Source organism: Nannospalax galili, unplaced genomic scaffold (genome assembly GCF_000622305.1).
Source record: "Nannospalax galili isolate Female #2095 unplaced genomic scaffold, S.galili_v1.0 scaffold366, whole genome shotgun sequence".
Lineage (NCBI taxonomy): Eukaryota > Metazoa > Chordata > Mammalia > Rodentia > Spalacidae > Nannospalax > Nannospalax galili.
In genome coordinates this window covers 1,141,129-1,157,085 of record NW_008355168.1, presented here as the reverse complement: position 1 = coordinate 1,157,085, position 15,957 = coordinate 1,141,129, and the positions used below count along the sequence as shown (strand labels likewise).

At 48.8% G+C, this 15,957-nt stretch overlaps 1 protein-coding gene across 1 annotated transcript in view; it reads right to left on the bottom strand.

Annotated features, from left to right (window-relative positions):
• Nucleotides 1–15,951, bottom strand: part of Sfrp1 (secreted frizzled related protein 1) — a 41,462-nt gene extending 25,511 nt beyond the window's left edge. The window contains exons 1-2 of the mRNA XM_008852313.3: nucleotides 15,330–15,951; nucleotides 10,241–10,318 (exon numbers count right to left, since the gene is read on the bottom strand). Of these exons, the coding sequence (XP_008850535.1) occupies nucleotides 10,241–10,318; nucleotides 15,330–15,870 (619 nt within the window). The 5' untranslated portion in view covers nucleotides 15,871–15,951. The remainder of the gene's footprint in view (nucleotides 1–10,240; nucleotides 10,319–15,329) is intronic.
• Nucleotides 15,952–15,957: the final 6 nt, after the last annotated feature.

Sequence of the window (15,957 nt, the reverse complement as noted above, 5' to 3'; positions counted from 1 at the left end):
ACAGCCTGAGGGACCCGACACCACTGTCAAGACTCAAACCTGAGCATGTGCACCGTGCGCCTGAGCCTAGAGCCCCCAGAAGCCCCCCTGATGCAAACATCAATATTAACCCTTCAAGGCTCACTTTCCATCTCTGCAGGGCAAGGAGATCAGAATAATGACTCAGTTAGAGCTTAAGTTATAGAAGGTAGCCATGACCACCTCCACCAGTCCTGTAGTAAGAGCCCCTTTCAAAGACAGAGTAATCCTGAAGCCTCAGCATGCACGACAGCCTGAGAACAAGCAGCTCCACTCAGTGCCCCCTCCAGTAAGCTACTGTTATGATCTGACATGCCCCCACCCCCGCCCGGGTTCGTGTGGTCCCAGTTGCTGGTGCTATTTTCGGAGGCTGTGAAAACATCAGGTGACAGGATCTAGTTGTAGAAAGTATGTCACTGGGAGCAAGTGCTTGGAGGTATTAGGTCCATGCTTCCTTCCTCTCTAGCTCTTGACTTCCTGTCTGTCATAACTTCCTGCCATACACTCCCATCACCACAAAGCTCTGCCTAAATGTATGACACCAAGTAATCATGGAATGAACCCTCCGAATCCATGAAGCGAAATAAATCTCTGCTCCTTTTATATCTTTTCTGTCAGGCATCTTGTCACGGTGGACAGAAAATAAGTAACGCAGCTACTATAGGCAGTTAAAACAAGCTCTTCCTTTGAAAGGGCCTCCAGGTCTTCAACTTTTCCATCATCACATTTACTTGTTTGCTCACTCTGTCACTTAAACATGTCTTAGGCGCCTACTTCTATGCCCCATGTTCCCATGCGGACCTCTTCAAACCACCAGGGAGCAAAGCCAGACTCTGGGACGTATCTACAGTGGGTTTTTTGCCAATAGAATTCAAACTCAGCAGAATGCAGAAGGTGTTTTCATCCCTTACCCCCAGGCCCAGGCCCCAGCTTCCAAATTGCTCAATGCAATCAGCTCTCTAATAGTTTGACTCAACAAGTGCCAATTAAAAGAAAAAAAATCTGCTTGTAGTTCACTTCCCTCAAACTCCATCATAGGCTGTCTGTGTGGGGCTGAAGGAGGCCATCCTGAGGTCTACCCTCCCTCAACCAGGAAGTTCCAGGTGTCATCACTAAGTGGCACTCAGACCAGAAGGGCCCACGTAGCAGAGGTAGCTCCTGTAGGTGGTAAGGCTACTGGCAATACCAGGTCCTCTCAGGCAGGCATGGAGTGACAGCGCTAGTAACAGGCAGGCCTCTTACAAGGCAAAGCCATAGTTCAAATATTTATCGTATGTGTCTGGCTTTCACACAGAATGTGCAACCTGCCAGTTACCACTGTTTACCCTGGTAGAAATTCACGAGAAATCTTAGTCTGAACAGGCCCAGAGTTTATTTTACTGCCAGATAAACAACTTTCTTTGATAAATCATCCGTGTGACAGTGTTCCTGAAAGACTAAACAAAGATTTCAAGCACAATCTATAGGCCTTTGAGAAGCCTTGCAAAGCTAATGCACGTTTAATTGGCTGTTCTAAGCAGGTTGGGGCAGGGCAAGGGTCTGACATTTCTTTGGCCATTTGTTCTCCTTCAAAAAAAAAAAAATACAGATTGAAGCTTCTGGCTCATTTCTGCAGAACTGGATGAAACCTACCAATATTTCAAGGCTCCCTTCCTCTGAATATGGCTTATTTGCAGGGCTGAGTATCACAGGGGAGCTGTTTGAAAAGGAACTCGGGCCTGAAACACTGCTTAGAGAAAAAGGGAGGGAGAGGGAGGTGCACCAACACAAAAGGGCTCGCAAATCTCTCTGAAACAGACCTTAATAAATTATGAGTGGAATATATTACCTATAAGATTTCTCAAAGGCACGCTAACACAAAAGAAAACTTCAGTGGGCATGCCCTGGAACTGGAACAGACTGGGTCATAATTGTCTGATGGCTTCTCTGCAGAGAACGTCAGCTAACACAAGTCCAGGGCCTCCGTCACTTCTAGAGTATATAGGGTGTGAGGCTTGGGGAACCGGTAGCTTGTTTGTATTTGGGCAGAACATTGAAGCACTACAAAGCCTAAAGTTTCCCCAAACTGTCTTTTAAAATCTTTCTTCAATTTAATCCTCTATTCAGAGAACTATCCAGGATATTCCAGTACACTTCGTAATCTTTTACTATTTTTTAGTACTTTTTTCTTTTTGCCCAACAAATTGATTTCATGAATACTAGAATTCTCCTTCCTAAGCTGAATTCCATCCTAAAATGATTCCTTGCATTAAGTGAACATTATTGTGGATTGAACAGCCTCTATAATCCAGGAACTAGAATCAATCTACTTGATTAATTCAGTTCTCCCTACAACATAATAATGTTGCAATCACCATTTGAGAAGCAAGCCCAGGAAAGTTGAGAGACCTTCTCATGGGGGGTCAGCTTGAAGGACTGGGATTTAATCCAAGTCTGTCTGGCCCTAAGCCTGTCAGGGCTCTCTACCAAGAAGAAACCCTTCTGTATGTGAAGCGTATGTATTAGTAGAGGAGCTCTCAGTATGAGCAGCCATGGAGCCTCCCCTGACAAGATGGAGTGATGGGCATGAGAGGACAGGAAGGCAAGACCAGAAGGCATGAGATCTAGCCAGGCTGCCCAGCAACTGCTGGCAGAGGAGTGCTGTCAGGGATCCAGGTAGAGCAGCCTTGGGCAATCCAATGACTAACTCCTTTATCTTGTTTCTGTCAGTCTATAAAGGGATAGCATGGACTGGCTGATCTTTGAGTCCCACCCAACTCAGCATATCTGTACAGTGACAAATTGGTAGAGATGAGCAACACAGCACTCAAAAAAACGGGCAGCGTGCATTGGGCTGTGACCAGCTCCTACATCCTAACTTGTCCCTTCTCTCCCTTCCTCCTCAACCCACCAGAAAGGCTTCAAAGGGGTAACCCTTAAGGGAAAATTCTCCTTGGTTCCCTGACCCACGACAGTTATTATATACCCACTAAAGGAAGGCATTAGGCTTAGTAAGGTAGGCCAAATGCACAAATAAGGACAAAGACTGTCTGATCCACTCCCATGAGGTCCTGGGAACAGTCAGTGACACTCATCAGGAGAGAATGGTCAAGGGTAAGGGCTGACAAGGGAAGAGGAGTTACTGTTTAACAGGTGCTGTCAATGCAGATAATAAAAACGCCAGAGACCAGCGGTGGAGATGCTCCCTCAACAGTGTGAACATCCTTAATGCCACTGACTGAACACTCAGAAATGTAAGTTACATGTTACCACAATGAAAGGAGAGGGAAACTAAACAAGGGGTCAGGCCACTCAGGTCCTGAGAATCACAGAGTTACGGATGGAGGGCACTCTCCAAAGACACGGAGACAGCACTGCTTGGCAAGTGCTGGTCCCAAGGAATAACCCAGTCATAATTGGATTTAACCAGAGAGGTCAAGCAAGCATCAGCCAGTCCTAAACCATTTGCTCCCATACCTAAATCTATAAGACAAAGAAAGGCAGTCATCCCAGTATGAAGCAGACAGGGTAAAGGGCTAAAAAGAGAATCAAATTTGATTTTTTAAAAATTGTCCCAGGATAGGACTCCTATATCAAACCTCTCCCACACATGGCTCAGGGACCATTGCTGAAGAGCGAGCAGAAAGATTGTAAGAGCCAGGGCTGGTTCATGAACACAGGGGAGCAGAGGCTTTCAGGCCACTGGAAAGTACATGTGAACTTGTGGCAGTGGTGGCATTGAGCACAGGACCCATACCAATCAGTCAAGGGCCCAGAGTGGAGTGAGGGAAATGGGTGGCAGTCGGCCCTAGTATTGGAGACTGATCACTACTGGGTGAGAGAGAGTAGGCTTTACCAACAATCTCTAGATAGGCTGACTAGACTCCAGTGGTGAATTTGCACTGAAGGACATATGGGTACAAATGCTTGACGGGATAGGACTTAACACACATGGCAGAATACATGAGGTCCAGTGGAGACCTCATGGATGGGGAAAGGGGTCTAAATTTTATTAAGAACTGTTGTATGACATGTATAAAAACTCAATAAAAATTGTTTTAATTGGACAGAATAGGACAAAGGTTTTAAATCCCGCCCCCCCTTACATTCTTGTCTAAAACCCATGAAGAAAGCCTCACTTACTCAGGACAGATCTCTGAAAACACCACCAAAATGAACTTTTCTGAGTCCAACTAGTGAGATTCCATTTCATCTCATCTGCTCCTCACCAAATCTACACCTGAGTATCAGTTACCATCTCACTAGGGAAACTGAGGCACAGAGAGGTTGAGAGAGTCACTCGGCACGGCAGGATCCACACACAGCACGTAAGTGGGCAGCGAAACATGGAACTCTGTCCCAGAGGACACAGCGTCCTAGCCAGGGCTCCCAGACACCTGTGTCCTCTCTCTTGTCTCACCGTTCTCTCCTTGGCTTAAAGATGCTGACGTGATGCACAGTAAAAGTTTTTGCCATGTTTAGCATCTTCCTGCCAACTGCAGCCAAGAATCAGTGACAGAGGAAGAGTGTGCCATGCTCACCAGAGGGGCCATTGGTTCTTTACAGCTTTTCCTCATTGCTTCTCTGTGTGTGAGCTCAGCCTGGCTTTCTCCTGCTCGGGGCCTGGTTCCTTGGGCCAGGCCCCCTGAGCCTTTCTGAGACCATGGATAAGCAAGCAACTGACATTACCCCCACTTCTCATCCCCCGAAGGCCTTCCTGGCTGCAGGTTCAACATGGTCTGCGCTGGATCCCCACCACCATACATAGGAAGCCTATTCATAATGAGATGCAGGCTATGAGTCCAGTTTTACCTCCAGTGCACAACACAAAGAGGCCAAACCCATGATTGCCTGCACACGGAATACTTGACAACTAATCCCAGCACGCAGAGCTACACAGGTGAGGTGCATGTTCTAGTTACCCTCTGTTGTTTTCTGCCTCTTGACACTTCTCCCATGTCCATTTAATTTTATTTTGCATGAACTAGGTTTCTGGATGTTAGGACTATTTTTTACATGTACACATAGACACCTGGTCAGTCTAAACCTGGCATGTTGTTTTCCTTAAACTTAATAAAAAAATCATATATATTCACTTGGAAGGGAGCTCTCTCTTTTATTTTATGCCTACCATTTTTGAGACAGTGTGCCAGGGCCTGTTTGAGTACAAATAGACCTTATGTTGTGCACCACAACACTCGTATTTTCTTCACATTTCAACATGAAGCTATGTTTTCTTTGTCAGTGGTACAGAGCAGATAGAGTATCTCTCTATTAATGGGCATCACACAGGAGGTGAATGTGGCCCAGGACACAGCCTGCTCTTAGAGCTTACTCTATAATTACCCTGCTGGCAGCTGGTTCTCATCCTCTCCAAGAGGAAACCTGAAGTTTAGTTTGGAAAGTCTGAGCTGACTTTTTGCAAGAGAGCAAACTGCCCGGCAGAGTGAGACTCTGTCCTCCAAACAGCAGCCCAGCCAAGATACCTTGAGAGATGTGTGAGGGGGAGAGTGAGAGCAGATTCATGGAGAAGCAAGGACCACAGTGCTTTCCTGTGTTTCCTCTAGGAAACACTCCCAGTGCTCACTGAGCGGATGACTTCCTTTTTCCTTCCTATTTGATTGATCTTACTGTTGCAAAGTACAGTTTCTCTCTTAGGAGGAAATATATAAATGAAAGAGAGGGAGGGAGGGACGGAGGGAGGAGGGAGGGAGGAGGGACGAGGGGGGAGGGAGGGAGGCAAGGAAATTTTCTTCAGGCAAAGAAACCTTTCTCCATGGCAGGAAAATACAGGGCTGAAGAAGCTGCCGTGAAAACTCACAAGTCCAAAAGGCAAAGACGCTCGCACAGGAGGAAGGAAGCCCTGCAATCGCTCAGAAAAGGAACGCATATCATCGTCCTGCAGACTGATGCTGGAAAAGCTTATGGAGAAGCAGCTGGGGAAAGTGGCTGGAAGTGGGATGGGAGCCTCACAATTACACATCAAACTCTTACATCTCGAGGTGAACTAATCTAGAGGAAGGCGGCTGTGGGCATGGAGCTGTTAACAGCAAGGTTATTAGTGTGAAAGCTTGCAAATGCTATCCTGGCCTATTTAAGAGCTGAGCACAGCACCCTGTCGTCATACAGCAAGAAAAGGAGGAGGACGGAAAGCAGAGCTGTGCGTCCTAACTAGTTCAGCAGGTGGGCTGGCCACTGTGTTGAGTCGTCAACTCTGCATCCACTAACTGTGGGCTTCCCACATCTGCTGCTTGATCCAGGCTGATCCAGCTGCATTCCTGAACATCAGCACACAGGCTTTCCACTGTTGTTTGTGCGTGGTGAGGAAAAAATGTGCTTTGAACTGAGGGGGTAGCGTGCAGGTGTGGGGAGACAAACAGCAGGGCAGACCTGCCATAGGGTTAAAGATGCATTGCCCAGAAAAAAAGGCAGTGGGCCAGACCTGGCAAGCCATGGGAGTCCCAGTGTGCTGACAGGACAGCAGCAGTAGAGCAAACCTGTGTGTTCACCCACAGGAGCACATCCTGATCACAGTGCTCACACAGTGCGTTCAGGCAACTGATGTCTTCCCTCTGGGGACTTCACAGCCACTTAATGTGAAGTTTGGTCCTCAGAGTGGGGAGTCAAACATTCTTTGCTGTGTGTCAGCTTGCATTGTGAAATATCTTTGTCTTCTAACTCAATCCTATCAGTGTGGTTGACTGCCTCCCCTACTTGAAATGACTCGAGCTAGGCAACAAGCTTCTCAACAAGGCTGCATTCTACAGGGCACTGAGGACAGGGCTAAGCTCGGTCCCCACAGAGAGAGGAGGAGGAAGAATCCTATTTATTGTTTGTAAGAACCTTACAAACTAAAGGCCAAGAAAATCTCTCCTGTCCCTCAGAGAAACCTGACATCTCCATTCTCTCCCTGCACAGACCGGAGTCTGGATGGCAAAGTCATAGGACTGTTCACCTCAGGGGTGAGGAAGGGGCTCCTCCAGGAGTCAAAGTATTCCACAAGGAGAGTCATCTCCTTATTCATCAAACACAACTTGGGAAGATGAGCCCTAAAGTCTCGAGGACATCATGAACCCAAGAAGAAAATAACGTTAGGGCTACGGGGACACATTCATAAATATCCAGTCACTCCAGCCTACCAAGCCCCTCCTGGTTATTTCTGTAAAAGGTACTTCTTTACTGCGGCAGTGGCCTGGGGGCTTCCTGGCTTGGCAGGCACTACTGTGACAGGGGAATGCCCTGCAGAGATGAGTTGTGGAGCATTCTGTACACCTGCCTTCACTAGGCCAACCTCGCCACATCAGATTCTGTCCCAAGGCTTGCCTCTTTAGCCCACAACCACCACATGTACCACTTTCATTGTCACAAAACCCCGAGGTACTAAAATTTTGAAGGGGCCGAGCGATGGCACTCAGGAGGCAGAGGCAGAAGGATCTCTGTGAGATGAAGGCCAGCCTGGTCTACACAGTGAGTTCCAGGCAGGCTGGGGCTAGGGAGACCCTGTCAACAACAACAAAAACAAATTTTTGCAGGGAACTAGAAGAAAAGGGAGGAGACCTAATGATGATTTGAGATTGGTGAGTTCCAGACCAAAATTCTGAACTAAAAGACCTAGATCCACTTTCCTCAACTCCTTAACACTAACCTCAGCCTTAAATTCCCATAAACTGATCTACTGTTCTCTAACAAATCACTGATTAGTGTCTGATCCGGATTTTAAAAATCAAAAATTACATTTTAATGTATTCGAAGTGGTATTTTGTAATTTATAGTGTCTAGCTCAGTTCGCAACAGTAAATAAACATTGAGTCAAAGAATAGATGCAGAGAAAGCATCAGACACCTGAGTTGGAAATTTCTTAAAAGGAAGTCACTATTTGCCAATCACCACACATTCAATTCCAGGGGTTGCCACTGTTCTTCCCTGGTGGGCTGAACCTTATAAAATCCCATGGACACAAAGGACCTAGGGCTGCATGACCTTCAGAGTTCTTGCTGAGATGATTCCCAAACTTATACAAGGTCAGGGAAAACCCTGTAAAAGTAAGTACCATGATTTGCTGTATCTGAAGATCAGTGAAACACAGAAGAGCAGCCTCTTGCACCACCCCAGCTCCCACCCCACCTCGTGCCCCCTCCCACCTCCCAGGAGGATGCTCTGGGATCCACCTCTAAGCCTATTCTTCCAGCCCTTGCCAGGCAACAAAAGGCTTCCTGTCAGGACGCCTGAGAGATTTGATTTATGTCTTGTGTCCTCTCCTTCCAGGTGTATCTTTGGGAAGGAATCCAGTGTATCTTTGTGGATGAATGTTTGACCTGAGGCAGCTTAGGGCTGTATGGGGAAGGCCTGCCAGGCTGAGCCCAGTTCGAGAAGCCCCCAACACAACAAGTGGGAGGGGAGAAGCAGGCGGAAGGGCAATCACACTGCATGTCTACTGCACATGGCTTCTGCAGTTTTTTGTTCTTTGTTGAGACAGGATCCAGCTATGTAGCTCAGGCTGGTCACGAACGCAAGATCCTCCTACCTCTACCCCCAAGAGTTGGGATTATAGCACACACCACCATACCCAGCTCTTGTTACCATATTAAATAAACTCAAAATTGTAGAAGGCATAGGGTGTGGCTGCCCATGCTTATAATCCCAATAACTGGAAAGGCAGATGTAAAAAGATGAAGAGTTCAAAGCCAGCCTGTTTTACATGCTGGACCATGTTTTTAAAAAAATTTAATTTTTAAAAAGGTAAAAGGAAAAACAGGGTGTGACTCAAGCACAAGTAACAAAATGTACAGAAGACCAATTTTTTTTCTTACAGGCATTGTTGTCCTCTTGAAAATAAAACCATAACAAGTAAATGTAATTTTTAAAGGGGCCAGCAAGTTGGCTGTAGGGTAAAGGTGGTTGCTACCATGCTCAAAGACCTGAGTTTGATCCCCAGGACCCACATGGTAGGAGAGAAGCAAGTCCTGCAAGTTGTCCTCTGACCTCCACTTATGTAACTGCCCCCCGCCACACACATGTACATGTACACACAAATAAATGGATAAATGTAGTTTTTTAAAAACATAAGAAACATCCACTCTCATTAAGGTCTCTCTGGCAAGGTGTCTGAATGCCTCAGCTTCCATCCTCTGTCCATCTACAAACCTCCCAAGGATGTGTGTGTCGTGGCACACAAACCCCTTAGATTTACGTGTGCTCCCTCATGTGTGTATAGCTCACTGGAACATGGAACTTCACCCTTTCTGTACTTCAGCACATCTGGCTAAAGAAAACAAAGAGGAGGTAACTCTGAACAGACATGAAGACTCACATTACCTACCTGTAGGTAAGAAGCTGTAAGAACTCCAACCTCGCGGACACAATACAGGAATTAGGGAGAAAAACACTACTGAGCATAAGGCTGAATCTGTCCTCCAGCAAAATGGATCTGACCTGGGCGGCCACATTACATCCATGAAAAACTGAGCCCAAGAGAGGGAGGGAGTTGGGCCTCCAAAAGGACACAGCTTGTATTTACTGTTCCCAGAGGAGAGACTCCCAGCAGATTGGAAAGTCACTGGATTCTCCTACTGGTCAGGCGAGGACGGCCATCCTAGAAGGGCCCTGGATCAGCTCCCTGGCCAGGTCCAGACCTGCTCTGTAGCTCCAGGTGCTGACTTAGAATTCTCTTTCAACCCAGGGTGACTTGGGAAGTGGAGAGAGAAATCAGGCTCCTGTGGCAATGTCCTGAAAGGACCTTACTAGGACCACTGGCCAATCCCCTAATGATGGACATCTCCCCTTCCTGGGAAGGCACCCCGCCACAGACCATTTAAATCCTGGGTAGGGTAGTGCTGACACCTAGGGGTGGATGTAAAAACCGAACCATGGAAGAAGCACAACCTGGGCTGCTGCTAGAGCTGGTGAGGGGAACTCCACCTTCCCACAGCTTCAAATAGTTCCCACGGGCCCCTGGTTCCTCTACCATCCCCAGCCTGCCTCTCTCTGACATTAAAGGAGGTCCCCACAGATCTATAAAGAGATCCCCTCATATACAGAGATAGAGGCAGTTTAATAGAAGCTGGTCGGTCTGCCACTCTGTCTAGATAGACTTCCATCTGCCTGAGAGCAAAGAATGAAAAGATGGAGGCAGAGGATACGGCCCTCAGACACGATGCTCCCATGGGCTTCTTGTTCACTGGGGGCCTGGACTGGGAAGACAGGGGGTCCAACCCCCGACACAAGGCTAAGAACTGTGTCTTACCAAACTCGCTTGCACAGAGGTGTTCGATGATGGCCTCAGATTTCAATTCGTTGTCACACGGTGGACACACTGTTGTACCTAAGGCGGGAAAGGAGGAAGAAAGGAGCTGTAAGTGACAGTGGTGGGAACTCTCTGGAGAAGGGATCAGATAGGGGACCAGACTGAAAAGAGCTAAAGGTCTTCCAGAATCTGAAAGGCGTCCTGAGAAGGACAACAGAGGCCCCTCAAGCCCAGGATTAAAGGCATAAATGGAGGAATTTTTTCTTGAAACATTTTGACCTAGATATGTTGAATTTGGCAGTTATTTAAACTCCTATCTGAGGTAGGTAAGGGCAGGTCCTGGTTGCTGTGAGTCCCTGGAAAAAGCTGCTTTATAAATGAAAACAGATTATCTCCACTGTTCGTTTCCTGTCCTTCCCCCTCCTGTTACCTAGCTTCTTCTGATTCAGGACTGCTTCCTATTTGCAAACCCTGAACAAGACAGCCCATCAGTTTCACCAGGTCTCTCAGAACCAAGAGGAGAACAGTCATTCTCAGTAACTCAAACCCAGGTCCCAGAATACCCCTCTCCAAAAGGGCCACTGCCATAAGAACTCCAGGAAGCAGTCACAGGGTTGGGGGAGGGGAGGCACCACCAGAAAGAGCCACCAAATGGACGCAGAGATGGCTGGGGAGGAGACTTTTGGGATGCTCTTTCATGAAGCGCTTTGAAGAGGTGTGTGTGGTAGGCAGGCATGCAGCTAGGAGGTAGCTAGGCCCCTGGGGTGCCTCAGAAGCCAGGACCAAAGGTCTCTTCCTAGCCCAGATGCTGCCACCGCTGGAGAGACGCTCCTTTAAAAAGGCAGAGAGAAAGAACTGCAGTCGGGTCCTCCAGAGACAGAAGTGCTCATCACCCCTCCCTATACCTCCTCCTCACCATCATCTGTCTGACAAGTTGGAGTTTGCTGAGGATGTAAAGAACTATAAGCACTCTAAGCAGTTCACTCCTGGAACCCTGGACGTGGGAGGCAGAGCCTGGCTGGAGCTAAAAGGAAGCCACCCTGAGGTGAAAACCAAGGTGGTGCTTGACAAGCTGAGCACTTCTGCTCCTTGCCCTTCTCCTGTCTGCAGTGGCTTCAGCAACAGTAGCTCCTTCCCATGTCCTTCCTCCATGGCTCAGGCTATAAAATGGGCAAAGGCCCCCACAATGCCCCCCTCAGAACTAGCTGCTCCCTAGACCTCTCCCTCCAGGGCCCAGCACAGAACACACACCCCAGTTTGTATCCACCAACACCTCGTCCACCATACCGTACCAGGACTGACATCGTTCAGATTCTTAGTGCAGCAAGAACCATAGTCCAAGACTCTTTGGCCAGACGCTGGATGTGCGTTTTGCACTCAGAGCTTGAGACTGGGTTTTAAAAGTAATATATCTGACCAACCCATCACCACCACCAAAAAAAGATTCTTACCCAGAATTTTCCATCATGGTTTTTGCTTCCATGCAGAGAAAGAAACAGAAAGATGTTATAGAAAGGACCATGTGATCTACAACAGGAATGCGAGCTGTGCTTTTGGGTTTTCCTTCTTTAGTTGTTCAGTGTGCTCTTTTTAAGGTAGAAGTTATCACATTACAAGGTTCAAGGAGTATGATGTTGACCAAACAAAATCAGGGCTCCTGAATTATAAAGATGGTCTCACAGGTCTCCACACACTAATGGCTCCTTTGGGTTCCCCTGATCCTGCTGGCACTCAAGAGCTCAGCACCCCAATAAGACATTTTTTTCAGTCCATCTTTCAGCTTGGCCTTCAAGGACTCTCAGTGGCATGGGCTTGGGGGGAGTGCTTTGTGTTTTCAACATGGCTTTCCCTCAATTCTTCTTACAGCCAGACGCTGAGCAGCTTTGGCCAGGGAAAGTAGAAGGAATGTGTAATGTAATATTAATCTGTGCCCCTCATGTGTCTTTGGGGCCCTAGAGGCTGCCTCACAGGAGAAATCTGTCTAGGCTTCCATCTGAGAGGTGAACCAAATCACAGTTGGAAAGTGTGTTTAAAATGTTTAAAGCACATGAATAAAAAAAACAAAAGATTATGTTTTTTGTTAATGTTTTAGGGAAAGTAGAGGGGGAGGCCAACTCTGGAATCAGGATTAAAGGAACTTTTAAAATCAATGCACACACACACACACACACACACACACACCCCATACAAGATCCTTCCCCTCTCAGATTTCTCTCTTTTCTCTTCACACACATCTCATACATACGAGGTCGTTCTTCTATCACACACAGATCTTTCCGAGAGAGAGAGGAGAGAGAGAGAGAGAGAGAGAGAGAGAGAGAGAGAGAGAGAGAGAGAGAGAGAGAGAGAGAGAGAGAGAGAGAGAGAGAGAGGCAGAGACAGAGAGAGACAGAGACAGAGACAGAGAGAGAAAGGTTTTCCTTGGGCAGGAAAAGGGCACTGAGAGAAAATACCCTAAGGGGGGCTCTGGGGAAGCGGCTCCCTGGCCTCTACAACCTTTGCCTAACAGCCTGGCTGATTTAATGCAACATCCTCAACAACAACACAACTGAACTAGTTGGACTCACAATTCCTTGGTGAAACCTAGCAGGGAAGGAGAAGGGAAAATACTGGACTGGTCCACTGCACATTCAAGACTTAGAAAGCACACTCCTGGGACAGGAACAACTGGCTTTCCTCGAACAGATGCCAAGCTAGCTTGGCAGTTACCTTTTGAGAGAAAGAAAACAACCTTTGGCTCATTATCAGGCTAACCTTTATTAACAAAGGGCTGGCCAATACCCTAAAGCCATATACGACCAAGAATGTGCACAAAAACATCCAAGGTGTACAAAGATGTAACGCTGTGTTGAAGATTCAGTTTTAAAAGAATACAAAGAATAAAGGGTCAGTGAGTAATGGAGTCGTGTATCTGTATGGAACTTCTCTCATTCTAAAATATCAGGTCTTGCTCCAGAGTCACCAGCCTTAAGTTCTAAGGATCATTAGTTTGATCTGTCTCAACCTTTCTCTACATACACGGTGCATGCATGCACACACACACACACACACACACACACACACACACACACACAGAGTTCTGTGCTCAGCTGAGGGTCAGCAGCCAGGCAGCCTGGGGGAGGGGTTGCGCATCACAATGGGGTGGGGCACCTTCAAACCGAGGGGCTGCAGGGAGAAGCTTGGGCAGATAAGACAGAGTCTCTTACAGAAATCAAAAATCACTGAGGAGAGAACCAGTCCCAGTCACACTCCTGACTATCCCATCTGTTTGCTCTTTATTCAGCAAATAACTGCTCTACCAGAGCCCAGAGCAAGGAAGGAGCGGAGACAGGAACAGCAGTGACCACAAGGACATCCAGAAAGGGGCAGTGCTGGGGTTGCCTTCACCCCACCAGACTTTTGGATGGCTTCGGTTAGGGAGCTCTCCCCTCAAGGCAAACATCACCCCATCTGGTTCTCTTATCTTTCCCCAGAACATCAGTCACTCTGCCCGAAGCTGTTGCCCCACAGGTTTCCACTTTTTATGCCCATGGGGAGTGGACATAGTACAAGCAAAGCTAGCCACAGGCTCTCCAGGCAGGCTCAGGGAACAGGAGGCTCCAGGGGGACTGAAGGCATAGGGCTTTGGTCTGGGGAAATGCTCAGCCAGAGTGGGCCAAGGTTGCATATACAAGCCCTTAGGGCAAGAGTGACCAGAGCTACTGCTTACCTTACAGGCTGGGGCCCATGGCCAGCCAAGGTCCATCACTAGGAGTATTCAAACTGCCCTGACACGGGGCAGCCAACTGACTGCTCATCCATCTTTTTCTTTTTCTTTTTTTTTTTCAGCAGCAACAGAGGTTAAAGTCACTGAACAAGCACCACTTGGTGGTACATGCCTGTGACTCCAGATCTGGGTAGGCTGAGACAGGAGAGATTTGTGTTCCAAGACCAGCCTGTGAAAAATACCAATATCCCAAGACCCTGTCTCAAAAAGTTAAGACACTCAACACTTCAAGATGAGCTAAAGTCTCCTCAAAAATGTCCCCCAGATGCTGGCTTCTGAGGGCCCCTGGACAAGAACATCTGCTGCCCCTGAGCCTCATCCCACAGGGGTGAGCCCAGTCCTAAGAAATTCATTTCTCCAGACTGTGGTGCAGTTTCTGGTCCTGTTTGTTTTTGCTCTTTTTTTTAGGCTCCAGATGTTATGGCATGAATTTTTTTTTGTTTTTTTTTTTTTTTTTTTTTTTGGTGGTGGGGGTGGGGGTTTCCCCTTCTCAATTAAAGAATTGTCCTTTCCACGGAAGGGGTTCCAAGTGGAACCTCAGGTCCCCAAGATTTTGGAACTTGCAGTGTCCAATTTGCAGGTCCTCACCCCCCAGGGGGAGATAAACAATGAGCTAATTACATTTTTATCTTTCTAATTACCTGAGGATTTCTGCGAATGGGGGGCGGCTATGCAAGGATGGTGGGCAAGGGATTTTGCATTCCCTAAACTTGCAGAATTCTGGGCTGCTGCCTGGATTTACAAGTGAAGAAAGAGAAGCGCCCAGTTTCTAAACTTGTTTTCTTCAGTCAGTTCCGCTACTCAGCTGAATAACGAGCTAAGGAAGGAGTTTTAGAAACTACTCTTTGAACTTATGAAAATAAACAAAGCTTCTCCATTCCCTCGCTCTGAGTTTTCTACACTTTTAAGGGAGGGTTGTTTTCCTCCGGGAGCACGTGTGTTAACAACTTTGGACCGGGACTCAGCGCCCTCCCTGAAGAGAGGAGAGCTCTCCCATTTAAAATACGGAGCTTTGTTTCAGGTACGGAAAACCACAGGCTGGATGGATCCCTAGAAGAGCCTCTAGAAACCCGACCACGTCTTTCCTGGCGGAAGCGCAGCCGGCGCCCCCAGTGATCCCGGGCACCTGGGGCGCGAGAGGCGCAAAGCGCAGCCCGGAGAAGTGGGGTCTGCACACCTTGCGGGCCACGGCCTCTCGTCTGCGCTCGGCGGACCGCGGGCAGGGGGGGTCCCCGGGTTCCCCGCCGCAGCCCCGGCCTGTCCAGCGGGACGTGCCCCGGGTCTGGGCTCCCGACCGGCGCGAGTGGGAAGGCGCGCCCTTACCTTGGGGCTTGGAGGCTTCGGTGGCGTTGGGCGGGGTCATGGCGATGCAGACGTCGCCGTCCGGGAACTTGTCACACTTGAGCATCTCGGGCCAGTGGAAGCCGAAGAACTGCATGACCGGCTCGCACGAGTCGCGCACCGCCTCGCAGAGCCAGCGGCACGGGTAGATGGGCCGATCCAGGCAGACGGGCGCGAAGAGCGAGCAGAGGAAGACCTGGGTGCCCATGTGGCAGTTCTTGTTGAGCAGCGGCACCCAGCTGCTGGCCTGCTGCTTCACCTCCGCCATGGTCTCGTGCTCCAGCAGGTTGGGCAGCACCATCTTGTCGTAGCCCACGTCGTGGCACAGCCTCAGGTCCGCCGGGATGTCCACGCACTGCGGCGGCTTGCTGTAGAAGCGCCCGCTCTGGTAGGAGCCGACGTCCGACTGGAAGCTCACGTAGTCGTACTCGCCGGCCGACCCCGCGCCCAGCAGCGCGGCCAGCACCAGCAGCACGCCCGGGACGGTCCGGCCGCTGCCCCCCGCGCCTCGCCCGCTGCCCATGCTGCTCGGCGGCGTCGGGGTCCCGTCGCCAACCTCCCGGGAGCGCGGGGACAAAAGGCGCGGTGCCCGGGGCCGTCCGGCTCGGTC